We start from the raw sequence: 22,750 nt of genomic DNA, 5'->3' as shown, positions 1-22,750 counted from the left end.
TTAAGAAAGCCAACTGGGAAAGATTCACAAACTTACTGGACAAGAAGATCAAACCATTTAATTCAATTCCAGAAGCATATCAAAAGTTCAATAATATCATCTGGGAGTGTTCATGAGCTACAATCCCTAGAGGATGCAGAACAAACTACATACAAGTCTAACTAAGGAAACCTCCGCCCACCTGACAGGGTATTATAAATTATTTGAAGAAAACCCTTTCAGCAATGACACCATCACAATGGGACAACAAGTAATTTAATCTATTTCTGAAGTAAAACGGGCACAGTGGTTAAGGTTGATGGAAGAGATTGACATGGGTAGGAGTAGTCAAAAAGCTTGGCGATTACTTAGATGACTCAGTAGTTTATTTATCATATGATGAAAGGAGGAATATCAGCTATTTACAAAATATGTACAGAAACACACACATATACACACACTCTCAAGTTCAAAAATTATTCACAATACTTTGTCCAGATGGTTAATCCACTCAACGGCTTCTTGTGTTAGGTTGTGGAGATCCTTCATTGAGCCTCTAAATGCTCTGAGGGGACATTCGAACACTATGTGATCCATGGTTTGCTGTTCTTCACCGCAGTCGCAATGAGGAGAGGACTTCCATCCCCACTTGTACAGTATTGCTCCGCATCTTCCTTGGCCAGTCCTTATCCTATTCAGTACACACCACCGTCGTCAAGGTGAATGAAAGCCTGCAGGCTGCTTCCAAGGAGTTTTAATTAAGTAATGATGTGTCAGGGAGTTTTGGCTCTGCCACTGATTGTTCCATGCATTTATTATTATGAAGTTATTGTCTTGCAGGTTGATTGCTGTTCGCCATGATGGTTGTCTGGACTTTAATCGCTGTGGTAATGATACTGGACAATATGAATGTATTGGTAGCAGTGGGTTGCTTTCAATTTTCTTCCATGTGTTCAACAATGACTGAGGTCTTCTTAGGGGTGGAAGTGGAATGTTACTCAGAACTGATAGACAGTGTGTGTTAGTAGATTGAATACATCCTGTGATGAGGCACATTGCTTGATTGAGCTGCGTGTCAATTATTTTGGTGTAAGCACTGTTTAACCATGTAGAACAGCAGTATTCTGCAACTGAGTACGAAAGAGCCAGAGCTGTGGATCTAAGGACTGATGCATTGGCACCCCAGGTGGTCCCTGTTAACTTCTGTAATATGATGTCCCGGGTTTTAATTTTAGCTGCTACATTCTTGAGATGCATTTTGTATGTCAGTGATCTGTCCAGGGTCACCCCTAGGTATTTAGGGTTACTACAGTATTGGAGAATCTCATCTCTGAAACTGACTGTAGGATTGTAATTTGCATGTTTGTTCTGCAGATGGAAAGTTGATACAATTGTTTTTTGAGGATTCGGCCGAAGAGAATTATGTTTGAAGTATTCATCCAATATCTTCAGATCTGCTGTTAATGTTGCTTCAGCCTTGGGGAAGCTTCGGTCCTGGGCTATCAAGGCAATATCATCAGCGTAAATAAATTTCTTGGACTTGGTATTTGCAAGATCGTATGTGTACAAATTAAAAAGGAGTGGAGCCAGCACAGAGCCCTGTGGGAGCCCCTCATTTATTTTGTGCACCCTACTTGTAGAGTTTTCTGAAAACACTTGGAAATACCTATTGCTCAGCATATTGCCTATTAGAGTGGTTAGTTTCCGGCAAGGGATGACACTAATGAATTTGCGCAGCAGTCGTGCCAAACGGTGTCATAAGCAGCAGTTGGATCTAAGAAGACACCCATGCTTATCAGCTTCTTCTCAAAGCCATTTTCGATATGAGTTGCTACTGCTAGCACCTGTTCCTCACACCCTCTTCCTGGTCTAAATCCAGCTTGTTCTATAGGAACAACCTTGTCGATGGCTGAGGAGATTCTATTGTGGATCAGTCTCTCTAGCAGCTTGAATGTGACACTAGGAGTGCAATAGGGCAGTAGTTTTCAACTTTTGAAGGGTCTTTGTTTGGCTTTAGTATAGCAATGATCTTAGTTTTCTTGAATAGTGGAGGCAGATGACCTGTTTCTACAATGTTGGAAAAGAAGGTGTTCAACCATCTGACAGTAGCTGGACCACAGTGTAACAGAAATTTGGGGTAAATGCCATCAACACCTGCTGCCTTTCCAGGTTTCATGCACTTCATAGCTTCTATGGTCTCTTCTAGTTTAAATGGTGCAGAGAACTCAGATGATTGTGGAGCTGACCTTTTCCTTTTATTCAATTGATGTCTGACTTCTCTTATGATATGTTTTTCCTTTCTTGACTTGGAGGGAGTGATCATGTGTTTGGCCATATCATCTAAGTTTATGTTATATTTTTCCTGATAGTATTTTTTGCTGTATCCAGTTTCTGGATTAAGGACCAGGCCTTTCTGCTGGAGTGAGTATGGTCCAAGGATTCTACAGTTTGTTGCCATTTATTTCATCTGTTTTCATTTAGTGATTGTAGAAGGACAGAGGCAGTTGCAGGGTCACCATTGTCTTCATATTCCTTGAGAAGCTTTTCACTGTCTTCATTCCAGCCAGGGATGTACTCTTTGCGGTAACCTCTTGGTATGCATCGTTTTGCTGCACCTTTTAGTACACCAATAAATCTGCTGAAGTTGTTGAAAGTGGGTTTTATCCATCTTATATTGGAGTCAGTCTGCTTTGAAAATTCTGTCCAATTTGCTTTGTTGAAGTTCCATCATGGTCTCTGGTAGGACAGGATAACAGGTATGAACAGACCTGTCTGGAGAATTACTGGCCGGTGCTGGCTGTGAGGGAACCTGGCTAGACTGTGCGATGTACCTCATTGTGAACGTTTGGAGACTGTGTAGTGAAGCACAGGTCAGGTGTATAGCCATGATTCCATCGTGCAGAGATAAAAGTTGCCTTGTCTTTAGCATCATAAACGAGTTTGAGGTTTTCTGTATCCATCCAGTCAACAAGTTTTTGTCCATTTTCATCACACTCCTGGTATCTCCAGAGAGTATGATGGCTATTGAAGTCCCCAGCGATGATGCTTGGATGTTGCAGTGAGGGTAGGGGTGGAGAAGGATGAATCCTGGTGGTTTGTATAAGTTGATTATCATCAGGTTACCCACCTTAACTGTTGCTGTAAAGACATTGTCATCTGAAGTTGATGGCAGGACTTCGTAGTTGCTGATGTTATTTCTTATATAGGTCGCTAATCCATATTTGGGATGATTGTTCGTAGCCACAAGCTTAAAGCCTGGAATCCTTCCTCTGCTGTAAAGCTGTAAGTCATCTTTAGCATGGGTTTCTTGGAGTAAGATGATGTCAATTCGATGATTCTTCAAGCTTTTGGATAAATATTCACATTTTGCTCTGCTTATACCCTCTACGTTGAGTTGGTAAATTTGTATTGATGGTCCAATCTTACGAACTTGAGGGGCCTGAGAAGGACCTGTTCGGGTATTATTTCTCCTTAATCTTTGACCGAGAGGTCGTTTAAGACAGTTCGATCTCATCGTGATTATTGCTGCTCGCTTGGCACCACCCGGGGGACACTTGCAGAGTAATGAAGAGGTAAATTCTGCGGACGTGAGCAACAGTGAGCAGTAGTGATCCTAACAAAACATCAACACATTCCAATGTTACAGCAAACCAAATTGCACATCAAGTTCTACAAAATGGATGAACATCTAATCCTGTCGACTTCATTATAAAGGAATTGAGAGGAATTATGAGCAGGAGACTGATACACTCACTAAACCGTTTACTTTATCTGAGCTGAATAGAGCAATAAATCAGTATAAGAATGGTGGCTGCCAGCCTAGATGAAATATTTATTGAGCAAATTAAGCAATTTGGACCTGTTGCTAAACAATGGTTACTAGAACTGTACAATAACTTTAAACACCTGCAAGTTACCAAGTGTGTGGAGGAAAGCCAGAGTAACTGCAATTCTCAAACCAGGAAAAGACCCAAACGAACCAAAAAATTACAGACTTATCTCCCTATTGTGTCATCTCTACAAGATCCTAGAACGGATGATCCTTGGAAGACTTAGGCTGCGTGCACACCGAGCGCCCTTCGCATAGTGTATCGTGTGTTCTCAACGCTAAGTGTAATGCTAAGCATAACCAGTGCTTTGTTCCTAAGCCAGGTGTTCACACCATCTGTGCTCTGCTATACAGTATGCCTACCTTAAAGCTAACCAAAGCACCAGATAACGAGCAGTGATGGTTAACTGCTTAGCGTTAGGTACCTATTTCTGAAGCTGTGGAAGAAGAAATTATTCATGCAGTGTTTCAAAGAGAAAAAATAAGGAATTCTAGTCACAAAAACGACAAAAATATAACTGTTTTGCAAAATAAGAGGCCTGAAGTACAGTATCTACAACAGTTTTATCGAATTAATATAGTAAACATATACAGCAATATTACTTCCATTGTCACACTTTACTGGGCTTAACATTGTGACAGGATGAAATTGGATATGGCTTTTAGTGCCAGGAGTGTCTGAAGACAAGTTTGGCTTGCCAGTGCAGGTCTTTTGAATTGGCGCCCGTAGGTAACCTGCATCGTGATGAGGATGATATGATTATCCCCCGTGCCAGTGGACTTAAAAAATTATGGTTAAAATTCCTGACTCTGCCGGGAATCGAACTCGAAGCCCTGTGCCCAAAGGCCAGTACTCTAACCATTTAGCCATAGAGCCAGACACTTTGTGACAGAGCGCATAGAATCTCCCAGACTCAGCCATATCAGTTTATAATTTTGCCAACAGAGGGTGGTAACATGAAGAATTATATCACTCTGCAGGCTAGTAGTGGACTTAGAAGTAAATATTTATATTTATGAATTATTAAATTTGTCACGCATTTACTCCACTTCTGTTATGGTGATAAATTGTATAGGCTAAGTGTAATTATTCTGTCAAGCTACAGATCCAGTGCCATTAAAGAAATCGCAGAAAGTATCTGGGATGTTTTTAACTCTTTCCGAGAAACGGCACTCTGTTGGTGCGTTAGTTTGTAATTAATTACCAAGCTGAGTAATCAGGTTCTCATCATCATCCCATCTGGAATGGTACGTGGATTAAACTGAAGTTATGAAGGACGCAAATAGCTTTCACAATATTACCTGCATTGGAAACATCAGTTTCTACTGCTTTCAGTAAAACCCGCCACTTACCGCACATAATACAAAATGCACATTACACTACTTCTTTCCCTTGAGATTCGATAATTATAAATATGTTTCTGATTGTTTCAAATGATTTTAGGATATGGCCTCATCAAGTACTGCATCAGCAATCATGACAAAAGGAGTGATATATCCTGAATCTGTGGGAGTTCTCATGCTGGTGGAACTTTTAGTGTGTTATTTTCCAATAATCTGTGTAATGAGGTAATTCTAAAATTTCCACCATCTTTGATATCCATCTGCCCCAATATCGACAGCCAGCAGCTGGCAATCTGTATCAACAAGAGCATGTAACAATATTGAAAATATGTATAGTTATAATATAAAAGAGTGTGATTTAGCCGGACAATTAATTTCCACGTGTTTCCTGCCCAGTGCTTCCAGACAATTGCGAAAATTAAATTTCTCCGAATACTTCTCTGCTACTTGTCGCCACATTTCAGTTGCAGAATTTGGAAGGTCAAAGGTATTTTTTTGTCATTCGTAAGTAATCATAATATTTATCGCGACAAAGTCTTGCATCTCTGTACAAAAGATAGAATTCTCTGAAACTAATTTGTTCTTCATTAAATTCATAAACGCACTTTCAATTCTCCTTTCTAATTTTCAATTTTAAGTAACTGTTATCCACCAATAAACTGTTTCTAGTGTACTTGGATAACAGAATTAGTTTGTGACCACCCTAAAACGCCTTGTGCCAAACTAAGTTGAGTCCTTCTGGATAAATATATCAGAACGGTGCAACTGAACTCAACGTTACATGAAAATCAGTTTGCATAGACCTGGCAGACCCACTGAAGTAGCACTCCACCAGTTGGTTTGTAAACTAGAGGAAAGCCTAGAATACAAAGAAATTGTCTGTTATTGCCACTCCTCCTGAAGATCTCGAAGTACAACATTGTCAAAATAATATGGGTACCAGGGCAAGCAGGTACAGAAGAAAATGAAAAGGCAGATAAACTGGCCAGGAAAGGGGCAGCAACAGATTTTGTAACCCCAGAACCTTGTCACATACTCTCTACAACATCTATTACTTCTACATTTTTCTCTTATCATCTGCCAACTTCACCGTTCTACTGCTGCTACACCTGCATCGTGTGCTCCACCTGCTCGCCCAGCTCAATACATACTGTGGTGCTCCCTTCCGCTCTTTCTTTCCCCGCCGCTACGTCACGCATACGTCGTCTTCTTTCTAGCATGTTCTGGACTTGGCCTCTTGCTACTATATAAGAGTGCTCCAACTTGATATTGGCAGTCAGGCATTGTGTGATCATATGTAGTGGAGGGAGCAGTTATTTTCACAAGTGGCTGGTCCATTGCGATTTTCAATTAACTAATTTGAATGCCACTTTTCAAAATTCATCGCATAAGCTGGGTGAGCAAAAATTTATCATGAACTTATGTGCTGTTTTCGCTTAAAGACTTACTACAATATGCCCTTCCGGCATTAATTGCTACCTGAACTTCATTCAGTGTGTAAAATTTGAGCATTTGATCTCTCCACTCCATTTTCAACTTTACACAGTGGTCTTTCAATGGACCAATGTTTGAAGTGTACTTAGGCGAAAAACTATCTGTTCGGGAACATATACGCTCAGTGTCTACATAGTATAATCTAAGCAGCCTGATTGTTTCCTTCTCCCTTCCTCCCCTACCTTCCGATTTTTCCCTTTATCTATCTTCTATTTTATGGACCTAATTTCTATTTTCTACTTGTGTGTTTTTATAATCTGAATTGTGGCCTTTATGCATCTTTGTTTGTAAAATTGTTATCTCCTTTTTCTTAGGTCTCTATTTTTCCTGTCAGATGTTATCATGAATGGATCTTTTGTTATAAGCTTGATGAAACTCCTTTTGTGTCACTTCCAAATCTAGTCATGATCTACACGATCGCATTTGTTAATGTTTGGTGTTATTCTTTATACTTACCACGCAAGATCCTCTCTGTTTGCCTAGCAACTCTGTGCGCTAACTCTGCCCGCTTATTTTGTGGTTCTAGTATTTGATTGCAAGTTCTAAATGATATTGTTCCCTTACCCTGGGAACCAACCGTATCTGAGGTTGTGATATTTTACGTAGGTCTGTCTGTGGTCTGTAATAATCACACCAGTCGCATGGTTGCCTGTCTCTCAGGAACTACGCTGGTCAAGTACTCGTTCATAAAATCATCAGAACATACATATTGCGGTCAATATTATTCCTTTCCGCCGATGCTACTCTAAAAGAATATTGTTACAAGTCACAACCTGTATGTGGGATTTCCTATGGACAAGCCCGATACTACATAGGAAAATGGGCACAAAAGAAACAAATGGAAAACTGGAAAAATACTCCAGAATGCAGGCTTGCAAAGGAACTGATAAAAGGACCAAACAAGAAGCATACTAAGGAACTGTTGAAACTCAGCAGAGAAAATATAAGATGTTGACAGGACACTGCCATCTGAAAAACCACCTGCACAGAATTGGAGTAATAAGAGACAACATATGCAGAAAATGCAATGAAGCAGAGGAATCAGCTGAACACATACTTTTTGAATGTGGGGCGCTGGGTAGAATCAGACTCTCCACTCTAGGACTACCAGGTGAAGAGAGAAAAAATCCAAGAAGACCGAATAAGAACAACCTGCAGCTTTGTGAAGGGAGCAGGTATATCTAGGTAGGAATGAAGGAAAAACATAGTAGTAAAAGATCTTAGACCGAGCTCGATAGCTGCAGTCGCTTAAGTGCGGCCAGTGTCCAGTATTCGGGAGATAGTGGGTTCGAACCCCACTGTCGGCAGCCCTGAAGATGGTTTTCCGTGGTTTCCCATTTTCACGCCAGGCAAATGCTGGAGCTGTTCTTTAATTAAGACCACGGCCGCTTCCTTCCCCGTCCTAACCCCTACCTGTCCCATCGTCGCCATAAGACCTACTGTGTCGGTGCGACGTAAAAAAAAAAAAAAAAAAAGATCTTAGAGGTTGACGCTAATTAGGAACTAATATTTAGAGGCCCCATGAAGAAAAGAATAAGCTGAGTGCTCGGCGTAGAGATTTCAGTGTGAGCAGGAAGCACGCCTTGCCCTATGCATAGCACTTCACGCTACACGCGGCACACTATGCGAAGTGCGCTCGGTGTGCACATGGCCTTACAGTGATCATTGAACCCCTTCTCATCCCAGAACAAGCAGGATTCCATAAAGGGAAAAGCTGCACTTCAGAGGTCCTCCATCTGACACAGTATATTGAAGATGGATACGAAAATCAGAAAATCACAGGGGTGGCTTTTATCGACTTATCTGTTGCATATGATACAGTTATCACCGAATACTATTGCACAAACTATACAACAATAGCATCACCAAAGCTTATGAAGTTATTAGGAAATTACAAAAACTGATAGCAGCATGGGGAGTGAGGTAGTTTGTCATCACTTTCCTCACTGAGCCAGAAAGTGATACTGTAACTTGAGAGATCCTTTTCATAACACTCAGATGCACTAGTCACTTCCAAATTGCATTACTCAGAACCACCCATACCTTGGTAGCTTCCTCCTGTATTATTACAATCATTAATAGGACTGGGACTTTGGTAGAAGCTACATCTTACTTTGACCTATACCAAGACACAGATGAAAAAATACTACATCCATTAGGAAATAGTACCAGAGGACTAGGAAAACTTGTACCTCATAACACTGGCCTTCCAATCCCTATTCAAACCAGGATCCACCAAATCAAGTTTGCTGAATGTTTTATTGTTCAAATCTTTCAACATTCATCCCCATCTTCCAACCTCATCACTCCTGGACAATCTGAAGTCGGACATCAGCTGGTGGTAAGGTCTAGGAAAATACCCAGCTTTTATAACAAATAATCACACATTTATTGAACTCTCTCCTCCCTACTCCTTCATCCCTCCTTTTACATCACAGTGGCACTTATATTTCAACAATGGACGTTACCAACAATTCTATATTCTGTACTGATGAAGCCTTCAGCTGAAATTCCTGCATCTGTGCGATGGTTCCTTCCTTACATGTTTTTTTCTGATATGTCAGTGCTCTCCATCTATTTCCTAAACTACATACAGCAATTAATCTGTTCTTGTTAGTTTACTTACTCTAGCATTAACAAATACAAATGCCACTATACAGTGGAAGCTAAATCTTCCATTTTTGGAGGGACCAATTGCAACAAAAATATAACATGGGTAAATGGAAAATCCAGGAACGAATTAAAACCATCAACAATCTGGAATCTTACAAATTACGTGGAGTTGGGACAGGGTATGTAACATGATGTGTTTCTGTGTATATCATAATGAACAGGTGTATAATATATAACACTGTGAAGAATGTAAATACTCTAAGTATTACCTCTATTATAATGCAATATAGTCTGTGTTGTGACATTTATGAATTGTAGGTATATAAACTATATCCCTTAATAGCACTAACAGACATAACAGAAAACTTTCTGGGTGTTATAATTTATTCCATTATAAAACATTAAAGTACATGTAAACTTTGTAAATCTACAATTTACATGTACAGAAAAATTTATTTGCAGTCAGAGATTGTTAGTAAACTGCCTAAAATATTTAGGTGTAAGTTACTGTATAAACAAAAACCAGAGCTTTGCTATTAGGAAGAAACAAGCTCAGTATCACAGCATGAAAGCACTTAGTACGTTCATGAACAAGGTGTTGAAAAATTAAAATAATATTTTTCAACAATTAAATACACCCTATTCAAGTAAATATTCAAGCCAATAATAACATGTACACCATGAAATCCTGTTGCTATAAAGAAAGTTGATCCATATACAGCATCACTAATGGTAAAAGGGGCCTCAATATATTCGACAGTTTTGAAGGGCAAACGAAATGTTGAAATTCTGATTAAGATAAGCACAATAGGGAAAACGTATAATTAAGAGAACTGAATAAAATTAACTTTAGTTCGGTATAACAGAACAGGAACGCGAGGAATGTTCTATAGTTCATTTTAGTCGAAGACTGTTTTTAAGCAAATAATTAAATATTTTCTTCAATCAGGGAAATCGCTCCCCACCTGGGAGTGAGCCAATGTGTACCAAGCTCCCTGCTTAAGGGGTTAATATACCTAGGTATGTAAGGTGTAGCATCTGTTCAGGTCATGAGAACACAATCGTGCATAATGCCTGATGGTGTCAGAAGATTGAGTGCAGCACTGAAAACTGCAGCAACTGTGAAAGGTTCGAGTTAGGTTACACATCAAAATTAGTAGAAGTGCAGAGAAACAACACTTTGTAAAGACTTTAGCCGACTTACTCAGAAGTGAGCATGACCAGACAAAGTGGTAAGAATATCCCAAGTCAAGAGAAATCTTCCAAGCCAAAGCTTGTTCTAAGCCTCAAATTTCTATGTTTTTGCCTCTAAATCCGAGAAATTAGACAGAAAATAGTTTTCAAGAATGGCTAAAAATTGTATATTTTCACAATGTACCTGATACTATTGTGCTTATCCATGACTCATGGACGGGCCAGACAAAGAACATTAGAATGGCACAAGTTGAAGGAAACTAAGATTTTGTAAAAACAATTTCGAAGGGCACAACAGGACTTGTCCAGCCTCTTGATGTTACGGATTCTGTATATGGAAACAAACAGAATCCTCTATGAATCTGATTTGCTCAACAATCTGAACTTGAATATTCATGAGAGAAATATCGCATCTAAGCCTTTGTACACAATCAGCTGTCATCTCCAATGATTACAAAAAATATGGAAATAAATGTGGTACAAGGCAGGGAATGTTCATGACAAGCCAGATCACTTTGAAAATCCAATTTTATTTTGCTTTCACTCCATGGACATCAAAATTTCAGATGATTCTTGTAGCGAACTATCTTTAATTAAAGTTTGTGGTGCAAAGCTAGTTTACCTTTTAACCACTTTTTCTACAGCATTTATTTGTATGATGTGTACACTTAATAGAAAGTGCTTTATACAAGCAATAGAACAGTTATTGCAAGTAAACAGTTATCTATGGCAATAACTTTTGTTTTTCTTACACGCTAGTGTGTCTGTATTTACATACATACTGTATATGTATGCAGAATCGTGAGGTCCTCTTCACAGCATGGAGTGGCAATGATTTTCGAGGCTAGGGAAGTAATGTGTTTGTGAGAGAGGAAGAGTGAGAGCGTGGCAGATGAAATGGCCCTCAGTGCCGCCTCTACATGCTTCCCGCTGCTCACTCCTGTCTACGGGGTGCTCAAAATTAACAAACTTTGACACACCATAACTAAGTATACGACTGGGCATCTAATTTTGATATGGCTGAATAAAACATTCCTACTGAGTCATCGTACCAAATCTCAATCAGATCAAAGACTTACAGATGAAAGAGTTTCCTTGTAAGTGTGACAGAATCCATCACTCAGGATGGTCATTTTGGCATATGAGAGCCCTGATATTTTTTTAGTGTCATCCCATTTACAGAGGGCCACAGCATCAATGCTCGAACTATTATACATTTCAGTAAGGCCATCTGCACAGTACATGTCCGGCATTGCTGGACATCATACTCCTCCATGATAATGCTACAACAGCCAACACTGCAGCTCCTATCAGGGATCTTGTACAGTGATGGGGGTAAGAAGTCCTTCCCTTTTCACCTGATCTCAGCCCATGCAATTTTGGTCACATTTCAACATTGAAGAATCTGTAGCATGGGATGCACTTTGCAGATAAGGTGGTCAGTATCAATGAGCTAGAATATAACACATACAGTTTCTATCATGCTGCCATCTTTGAAAGAAGTTGAACTGGCAATCACCATGTCTTAAATGTACCTCATTAGGTGGAGTGCTGTGTAAGCAAGTGCGGAACAGAACAGGAAAATAAGACATTTTCAAACAGATATTATTTATTAGGTATAACAGAGATTATTCGAGTTGATGATGAAAATATCAGATGAAAAGCGTAGCTATTTGATGTGTGTAAGTTTTCCTTAAGCACACGTTCCTTGCAGAATCGCAATGTACCGGTACTGTAACTTAAAATAGAAGAAACAAAATACTTAACAGTTTGTTTTTTCTTGAAGCAATATATTGTTCAATATAGTGTTGTTTAATCACGAAGTTCTGGAGATATCCACACATCTCCAAAATTTATCAACATACAGAAGAGTGTAGGCCTATGGTACAAGATTATAAATTAGGATGTGAATCTAAAGAGCCAAGAAAATTAAACACACCTTAATGAATTATGATACCTTTTAAAAGCAACCTTTCTATGTAAACATTTTTATAACATAGACAGGAAACAAAATTTGCAATAAACAAATGTAATTTTATATTGATCTGTTAATAGTCATGTTTCACGATTTGAAACACGAACTGATACGTATATTTTAGCTTGGTTTCATTTTCCCATGACAAGTACATTTGCCTCATGGTTTCTCTTTTCAGTTCTTGCTTAATAGCTCTGTATCTGTAGTGCAGTCTGACTTAAAATACTACTTTAAGAGAAGTTTTGTGATCCTGGTATAATGGGATTTCTCACTGAACTTGGTAGCAGTAAATAAATGATCATTACTGTAAAACAACTGCCCTGCAACTGATGACAGAACTTCACAGTGCGTAACTTTATAGATGGTTCTAATACCAAGAATCTAACAATGCTGTTCTTTCCTGACATTTTCCTTATGGCTGGTCATGGATATGCAGTCCATCAGAACAATTTTCGTTATGTTCATTTTCCTATGTGGCTGGGAGGCATGATCAGTCTTATACGTGGAATTCAAATTAGGCCATCGTTACATTATCGTTACAGTGACTTTTTTGGGGGAATACTTTTCTCAGCCACGTGCCAATTTCACAACATTGTCACCTGTATAAAGAGACTATATTTTACATTTTTCTTAGCAATAAGTCCTTTCTTCTCTTCGGAATGTTAAGCAAACATAACCATCAGACAGTCGTGTCTTTAAATTTTCTTTCCCACCTCACGGATGACATTTCCTACAATGTACTCAACAACATTTTCAGAGTACTTGGTGAGTGACTCGTAACTTGTAGCATAGAGATAATGATCAGTAGAGCTGCTGTCTTCAGAAGGAACCATAGTACATAGATAAGAGAAGCACACCACTTCCTGATGGTTTACAATTTGCAGTGGTCGATGAATCCATCTGTCGCAGCAAACACCTCCTGTATGCTGACCTAAATTGCTCCACATTTGGATTATTTCTGTTTCCTTCACAATTACATATGGATGAGATGAGCAATTCTAAATTGTTGGTAATGCCCTGGGCAGCAAACATGTTCTGTCTTTAACTAAACACTCGACCCCGTAGAGAAACGGGACAAGAGTTGGACACACACAAAGTGCTCTTCAAAATTTTCTTAACAGAGAGTACTTTGCTGCTTGAGATACCACTTGCCTCTCTTCATATTATTCACCCACTGCCAGGTCAGCTATTTATCTTTTAGTGATAGCCTGTGCCAAGAATTTGTGGTTTACAGTGACAAAAATTAGGATGTTTTCATATACGTAGCCTTCTTATAATAAAAAAGAAATGCAGTTACTTGAAATAAGATATACTGTTTGTTTTGCTCGAACAAAAGCAAGGGAAATGTAATGCAGGCATATTCACTTTTCAATAAATAAAGCTAACCTATAAATAATTTCTATCAACGATGAACTTGACACACATGCCAATTACTCAGGCAGCTCTGGTTAGCTGGTACATTTATATCATGGCGGCCGTAGTGCTGCTCGCCTCTGCCCGCAGCACTAATCAAGCTGGTATAGCCACTCTACGTATTATATTCTTGCTCGATCAGTATAATGGCATTATCAGTGACAAGTGGCACAAAATGATGCAACCAACACCTCTGATGGCAATGATGTACTGACGTCCTTTGGGACTATTTGGTGGATGTTACCTGTTTGTAATGTACGCTTATGTTCAGTTTGTGCATAGTAAAATACTACAACACTATGTTCTATGTGCATATCTTTGAAGTGCCATCCACTCATTAGCTGTGCTGCAGTGTTATCAGATGGTAAACTTACCATGACTTGTGGAACGACTCCCTTAATTGGTAGAATCTAATTTTGAGTTTCTATTTGCATCTCTAACTCACATACACTAATCTACTCACCTTCTCTTAAACTTTGATGATCCATCAATTGGAATACACTATGATTAATAAATCAGTATTTTGTTACCAAGGAGCTGTTGACTATTTACAACACAAACCTTCACCAGAAATCATAACTTTAGTATTTTTTTAAAGGAAAGAAAAAAATTATTTTCTTTCCATCCTGATATATCTCAAATCTGTTCCATTACTAAAGTAATTGCATATCAAGAAATAGAAAAGGTCTTTATCGAGACATATGAATAAGAACTTTCACAAAATGCAAATATTCATCATTTAAACACTTACCTTCACTTTATGAAGACTTTCCTCACTTTGTTTTTGCTTTCTCGCATTAAAACTATGACTGAGTTTATTCAATTTATTGAATTGTTGAGTCATGTTATTAAGAGCTTTAGAACCTGAAATAATATAAACACAACACAAAGTAAGTAATATTACAATATGAGGTACAAAGTAAGAGAAGGCCATAACCTTAATACACACACACAACTTTCTTTTTTTCAGACAGTATTTTATTCTATACAGGTGTTTTAGCATGTGTATAGCTATAATGTGAAAAATATATAAGTAATAATAATAATAACGTAAATGTTTCCACCTTTTCAATACAATATATTCACAAAATTACAAAATTATACGGTACTAGTTTCGACCCATCTAGGGGTCATCATCAGCCGTATTGGAGCAAAGATCATTTGTGGCTCCAATACGGCTGATGATGACCCCTAGATGGGTCGAAACTAGTAACGTATAATTTTGTAATTTTGTGAATATATTGTATTGAAAAGGTGGAAACATTTACGTTATTATTATTATTACTTATATATTATTCTCAGTTCAATACGGACCAAAAACATGAAATTCATAACCATCAATCTATAATGTGAAAGACATTTTCCAACTTTTCCCCATTCTCTTAACTCATTCATCACTGGCCATTTAATTCCCAACTGATACTAGGCCATAGCTCAATAGGCCTTAAAAGTTCCTCGCACTTTAACTTTGCACATTTAATTGGGTGAAAATAATATCACATCTTAAATATACAGACATTGCAAAAAAAATTTTAATCCTTTTTTCCGTACTGAGGCTTTAAAATTTTTCCTTGTGTATCTCACAGACTGCATGCAACGTGATTGTTATTGCACAGGATACTGCTTCACAGTGGCGACTCAGAAGGCAAGAACTCCACAAAAGTCTGTTCCTGGGTTTCTTCTATTTGCCTTATATATTAATATCTCCTCAGTAATAACATATAATAGATATCGCCTTTATAGGATGACCTCCAAATTTACTTTCACATTGGTATCAAAGATATTCTGTATTGAATGCAGTAAGAGATGTACACACTTACCTAAAACAAAGTGTGTACACCAGTGATAATTCTGCCCGTTTCAACCCCATAAAGACCCAAATTATTATAACTGTTTCACAGGGATTATTGAATGTTCTGTATAAAGATTGCACTATCCCTCCATGACTTTATATGCAACCATAATTCTGTTTAGTAAAATAGTGAAGAACCTTGGTATGACCATAACTGACAAACTATCAACTGGTCAGCACATGCAAGAAATACTTGTAAAATGACATATGCGATGTTACACCCACTTAAACTGCATAAGGACATTCTGACATAAGATGTGGGGATGAAACTTCTTTAGATTATGATACTATCAGTACCTGACTATTGCAATGTGGTCCTCGTTGACATGACTAGCAGACTAACTATGAAACTGCTCTGATCTATGGTTTGCTTTTAATTTGAGTTACAATGTTCACAAACTCCGAGCTACAAAGCTCTTACCTGGCTGAAACCCGAAGGGCAACAGAAGTTTCATATATTGACGTCCGTATATCGAACGCTGTATAAAAATCTCAACCCCTATATATTTCTTCAAAATTTAATTTCTTGTCCTCAATCCATAAACATAAACACAGATTTTTCCCTCACCATTCTTGTCAATCACTTTTCAATGTACAATAGATCCTTCACCGTGACTAGGATGCAACTTTGGAATATACTTCCAGCTGATGTCCGGAACTGTAAGATATACCAACATATTTGGTATATAAATTTTCTCACTCGGAACAAATATTTCAGGTTCCCTATGGGAATCAACATCTTTATCAACTGTAAGATATATGAGAAATTTAAGACTACTCGCAGAGATTTCCTTCTGAATACTGCTGACTGTTTAATGGGACCAATGATGTATGACAGGATGTGTACTTGGATTATTTTGATATGTAAGGTAGCTTTTAATTTGTGTACATCAATTTAAGTACATACATATACCTTCATTGCGAACTGTTTGTGATTTTACAGTTAAAATATTGCTGGTTTCATTCCCATAACTACTATTATTTCATGTAATAGAGTATAATGTGATGACACCAGGTTTCACACTCTCCCTTCCTACTATCATAAATATCACGTCATTCATTTGATCTCAATGACTCTTCTGATGAGGCTGATGTCAGGAAGGGCATCAAGTCATAAAAACTCACTATGAAGATTCATCTCACTTCAAACCCAACCCTGAAGAGAAAAGGGACAAAAGTTTGACAAAACAGAGTATAATGTGCATACCACAGTATTTAGCTTTTAATTTGTGTACATAGAATTTAAGTACATAATACATAAATACATGCATCTGGATGTGCTAGGAGTAAGTGATATTCGGGTAAGGGGAGAGAACGAGGAAGATATAGGAGATTATAAAGTGTACTTGACAGGTGTTAGAAAGGGAAGGGCAGAGTCTGGGGTAGGGCTCTTTATCAGGAATACCATTGCACGGAACATAGTTTCTGTTAGGCACGTAAATGAGCGAATGATGTGGGTAGATTTGTCAGTTGGAGGAATTAGGACTAGAATTGTGTCCGTGTATTCACCATGTGAGGGTGCGAATGAGGATGAAGTTGACAAGTTTTATGAAGCATTGAGTGACATCGTGGTCAGGGTCAACAGCAAGGATAGAATAGTGCTAATGGGTGATTTCAATGCGAGAGTTGGGAATAGAACTGAAGGATACGAAAGGGTGATTGGTAAATGTGGGGACGATATGGAACCTAATGGGAATGGGAAGCGTTTGCTGGACTTCTGTGCTAGTATGGGTTTAGCTGTTATGAATACATTCTTCAAGCATAAGGCTATTCACCGCTACACATGGGAGGCTAGGGGTACCAGACCCATAATAGACTATATCTTGACAGACTTCGAATTCAGGAAATCTGTTAGGAATGTACGAGTTTTCCGTGGATTTTTCGATGATACAGACCACTATCTGATCTGTAGTGAACTAAGTATCTCTAGGCCTAGGGTAGAGAAAGTGAAATCTGTCTGCAAACGAATAAGGGTAGAAAATCTCCAGGACAAGCAAATTAGACGGAAGTACATGGATATGATTAGTGAGAAGTTTCGAACAGTAGACAGTAAGCAGGTTCAAGATATAGAAAGTGAATGGGTGGCATACAGGGATGCTGTAGTAGAAACAGCAAGGGAATGCCTAGGAACAACTGTGTGTAAAGATGGGAAAAGACGAACATCTTGGTGGAATGATGAAGTGAGAGCAGCTTGTAAACGTAAAAAGAAGGCTTATCAAAAATGGCTCCAAACAAGGGCCGAGGCAGACAGGGAGTTGTACGTAGATGAAAGAAACAGAGCAAAGCAAATAGTTGTTGAATCCAAAAAGAAGTCCTGGGAAGATTTTGGTAACAACTTGGAAAGGCTAGGTCAAGCAGCAGGGAAACCTTTCTGGACAGTAATAAAGAATATTAGGAAGGGAGGGAAAAAGGAAATGAACAGTGTTTTGAGTAATTCAGGTGAACTCATAATAGATCCCAGGGATTCACTGGAGAGGTGGAGGGAATATTTTGAACATCTTCTCAATGTAAAAGGAAATCATCCTGGTGGTGCTGTGAACAGCCAAGCAAATGGGGAGGAGGAAAATGATGTTGGTGAAATTATGCTTGAGGAAGTGGAAAGGATAGTAAAAAAACTCCATTGTCATAAGGCAGCAGGAATAGATGAAATTAGACCTGAAATGGTGAAGTATAGTGGGAAGGCAGGGATGAAATGGCTTCATAGAGTAGTAAAATTAGCATGGAATGTTGGTAAGGTACCTTCAGATTGGGCAAAAGCAGTAATTGCACCTATCTATAAGCAAGGGAACAGGAAGGATTGCAACAATTATCGAGGAATCTCATTGATTAGTATACCTGGCAAAGTATTCACTGGCATCTTGGAAGGGAGGGTGCGATCAGTCGTTGAGAGGAAACTGGATGAAAACCAGTGTGGTTTCAGACCACAGAGAGGCTGTCAGGATCAGATTTTCAGTATGCGCCAGGTAATTGAAAAATGCTACGAGAGGAATAGGCAGTTGTGTTTATGTTTTGTAGATCTAGAGAAAGCTTATGACAGGGTACCGAGGGAAAAGATGTTCGCCATACTGGGGGACTATGGAATTAAAGGCAGATTATTAAAAGCAATCGAAGGCATTTATGTTGACAATTGGGCTTCAGTGAGAATTGATGGTAGAATGAGTTCTTGGTTCAGGGTACTTACAGGGGTTAGACAAGGCTGTAATCTTTCACCTTTGTTGTTTGTAGTTTACATGGATCATCTGCTGAAAGGTATAAAATGGCAGGGAGGGATTCAATTAGGTGGAAATGTAGTAAGCAGTCTGGCCTATGCTGACGATTTGGTCCTAATGGCAGATTGTGCCGAAAGCCTACAGTCTAATATCTGGGAACTAGAAAATAGGTGCAATGAGTATGGTATGAAAATTAGCCTCTCGAAGACTAAATTGATGTCAGTAGGTAAGAAATTCAACAGAATTGAATGTCAGGTGGGTGATACAAAGCTAGAACAGGTCGATAATTTCAAGTATTTAGGTTGTGTGTTCTCCCAGGATGGTAATATAGTAAGTGAGATTGAATCAAGGTGTCGTAAAGCTAATGCAGTGAGCTCGCAGCTGCGATCAACAGTATTCTGTAAGAAGGAAGTGAGCTCCCAGACGAAACTATCTTTACATCGGTCTGTTTTCAGACCAACTTTGCTTTACGGGAGCGAAAGCTGGGTGGACTCAGGATATCTTATTCATAAGTTAGAAGTAACAGACATGAAAGTAGCAAGAATGATTGCTGGTAAAAACAGGTGGGAACAATGGCAGGAGGGTACTCGGAATGAGGAGATAAAGGCTAATTTAGGAATGAACTCGATGGCTGAAGCTGTACGCATAAACCGGCTTCGGTGGTGGGGTCATGTGAGGCGAATGGAGGAGGATAGGTTACCTAGGAGAATAATGGACTCTGCTATGGAGGGTAAGAGAAGTAGAGGTAGACCAAGACGACGATGGTTAGACTCGGTTTCTAACGATTTAAAGATAAGAGGTATGGAACTAAATGAGGCCACGACACTAGTTGCAAATCGAGGATTGTGGCGACGTTTAGTAAATTCACAGAGGCTTGCAGACTGAACGCTGAAAGGCATAACAGTCTATAACGATAATGTAATGTAAATGTAATACATAAATCTTCATTACAGACTGTTATGCCTTTCAACGTTCAGTCTGCAAGCCTCTGTGAATTTACTACCCGCCACCACAATCGTCTATTTGTAACGAGTTCTGAGGCCTTGTTTAGTTATAAGAAGAATTTAAGTAATATTGCCGTTTACTGCCATACTTGTTTTATTATGTATAGTGTTCTGTTCTATTGTATTCTGCATATTTAACATACCTTACTTGTTTTCATTATGATATATTGTTTCTTCTTATTTTTAACTATTATGCCTCATTTTTTTCTTTGATGTGCGCTGCTTGCTTTTGTAATTATGTATTTGTTATTGAATATTAATATTCCTTGATTATGTTATAATCTACATGGCTAAGCGTAAGAGGGGGCCACAATCCCAAATTTTGCATATTTGAAATAAATAAATAAAGAAATAAACAAATAAATAAATAATTGCAAGAAAATGCCACCAATAGTTCCAAATTTGTGTTCAGACTGTACATCTGACGCGGTCTTACACATATTACTAAATGTTATAAAAGAAAACCAGAACATTGCAGCTATGTTATTTCATCATTCTCAAATTGAAGTGCAGACTTGCACCTCCCTATGAATTATGAAAGCAGCCAGCAGCAGACTGACACATTTGATTTTTCTGTAGGTAATGAAGAAAGAAACCTATAAATTACATATGAGATAATATAATCTGATTAGAAGTTCTCCATATTTAGATAAGACCACTGTTTCAGTCATCCCTACGACTTCAACAAGTAGAGGCAGTTCGAATGGTTCACGATGTGTAGTAAGTGTTAGACCTTGTTTTGAGACTTACCATATTAAACTCAACTAAATGCAAGATACAAAATACATTTTATTAGTATTTCATTAAGAATACTTTTTTCGGAAACATTTAGTAATAAAAGGCATGTGTAAGATCAAAATAATTTGCAAAGAATCTGTCCAAACCATGCAGCAGGATTTTCTGTTCAGTGGCAAATTTCTGTCTATAACAGGGAATGGATTAAATATTTTAACATGTACAGAAATAATGCTTACAAATATCAGGCACCTTTGAGACACTTAAATCTTTCTAGATTATCGACAGGTGTTATAACTGTATCAGCATAATGCTCAACAACAATGTTGTTTGATGTATGGGCCCCTGCACATGGGAAAAGAGGGAAAATGGTTCTCATATCAGTGCCGGGTGTGTTCCTTAGTTTCAATTCAACATACTGAGAAATAAGTTCAACCCAGGATAAGTTCTGCTATTGGAATAAATCTGCCACTAACATAGTTAGCGGCCATTTTTTAAAACAAAGTTTGTTCTAGATATTTCTAAAGATAAGTTGTATTCCCAACACCTTTCAAAACTGAATAGCCATATTTCCATGGAATGGATTTACATATTCATTAATGAAGAATACCACACTTTAAAAAGCAGTGGAGATGAGAGAAATGCATGTGCTTTCTTTTACTTGTACGCATACAACACTATTACAGAACAGCCTCAGCCGAGTTGCCATTTATTCTTTGTCGTTCTTGGGTGTATAAATGATGCTATAGCTTTGACTCTCCATTGCTTGGAATTAAAATTCATATGGTAAAGAAACATCATGTTTGAAATGTGGAATCATCTTAGAATATATTGAGTAATTTCAGATGTCATCAGATGGATTATTATTTGAAATTTGTGAAGTAATGTGAAGTCTTAAAATGAATAAATTATATTGATGATATTGTTGGCTGTAACTCAATCCAAGTATACTTAACTTCTTCCTGCATAAGGTGAGTTTATGGATGTGTTTGTGATGACTAAACAGACCAATCTTGGCATAAAACATACGCCCACACAAATTGCACTGAATGGATATAGGAGGGTGGGGTTGTAACTGACGGAGCTTTCTTGCTTGTCACTTGGCCTCTTGATGTCCGGGGCATTCTCTTTTGAACAAGTTAAATGCGTTGGATGTAGTGTTCCGCCACAGTGAATGATCCACAGCACATTCTTCCCATGTCTGTATAATTATACCAGTTGTCTTCATGATGTGTTTCAGCTGGTCCTTAAAATGCTTAAGAGGGTCTCCATGAGGTCTACTGCCAGAACAAAGTTCACCATAAAAAATTTGGCAGGGAAGCCTGGTATCACTCATGCGGTGAACATGGCCTAACCATCTCAGTTGATGAGCGATGACTGTTGCCTCAATGTTATTTAGCTGTGCTTTGTCAAGAACTGCAATGTTGGTCATATAGTCCTCTCACTTAATATTCAAGATGTATCTAATTTTATTTTATTTTTTTTGTGGAAGCAATCAACTTTTTTTATATCATGGCGGTAGCATAGTGAATAGAAGGTAGAAGTGTGATCTCTCTCCTATTTCATCGGTTCCTCAGCTAGGCCACTCTTCCAGCAGTAAAGTGAGCTTGAGCTTACACGTCAGCATATGAATAAAAGATAATTACTGCATGCAAAATATTATGCTTTTGCTTACCATTCCAGAAGTCAATTGTCAGATAGTTTAGATAACTTTCGGGTAGACTTTGAGGTCTTAGAAGATTTCAGTTCCTTTCTCATCTGTCTTGTTACAAAATAAAATCAACATTTCATATAATGCAACACAAGTTTAGGGATAATGTCCGCAACATGGTCATCACAGCATCCTAATTCTTTTGAATTAATAGTGATACTGTGCAAACTGTCCAAACACTCAAAATATATCACCCCATAGACTATGTTCACAGGAGAATTTTTGTCCCACTACACTTTCAACTTGCACGAACACATTATAAACTGGTCTTGAAGGATGGGTGAGGAAAGTGCTGTCAATGCTGTATTTGTTGCTATAGTCCCTAATAAATGTGAGGGCTGCGGCAAGTATTTCTTCTGTAGGCTTTCCGTGAAGAAGGCTGACACATTTATGACATT

The 22,750-nt window shown here is 38.3% G+C and overlaps 1 protein-coding gene across 1 annotated transcript in view; it reads right to left on the bottom strand.

Moving 5' to 3' along the window:
• Positions 1 to 22,750, bottom strand: part of sp3 (spermathreecae) — a 338,003-nt gene that overhangs the window by 18,305 nt on the left and 296,948 nt on the right. Inside the window, exon 16 of the mRNA XM_068228860.1 lies at positions 14,593 to 14,705. Coding sequence (XP_068084961.1) covers positions 14,593 to 14,705 — 113 coding nt within the window. The remainder of the gene's footprint in view (positions 1 to 14,592; positions 14,706 to 22,750) is intronic.

Source organism: Anabrus simplex, chromosome 8 (genome assembly GCF_040414725.1).
Source record: "Anabrus simplex isolate iqAnaSimp1 chromosome 8, ASM4041472v1, whole genome shotgun sequence".
NCBI classification, from domain to species: domain Eukaryota; kingdom Metazoa; phylum Arthropoda; class Insecta; order Orthoptera; family Tettigoniidae; genus Anabrus; species Anabrus simplex.
The sequence above is the reverse complement of the archived record's forward strand: the minus strand, read 5'-3'. Positions and strand labels throughout refer to the sequence as shown.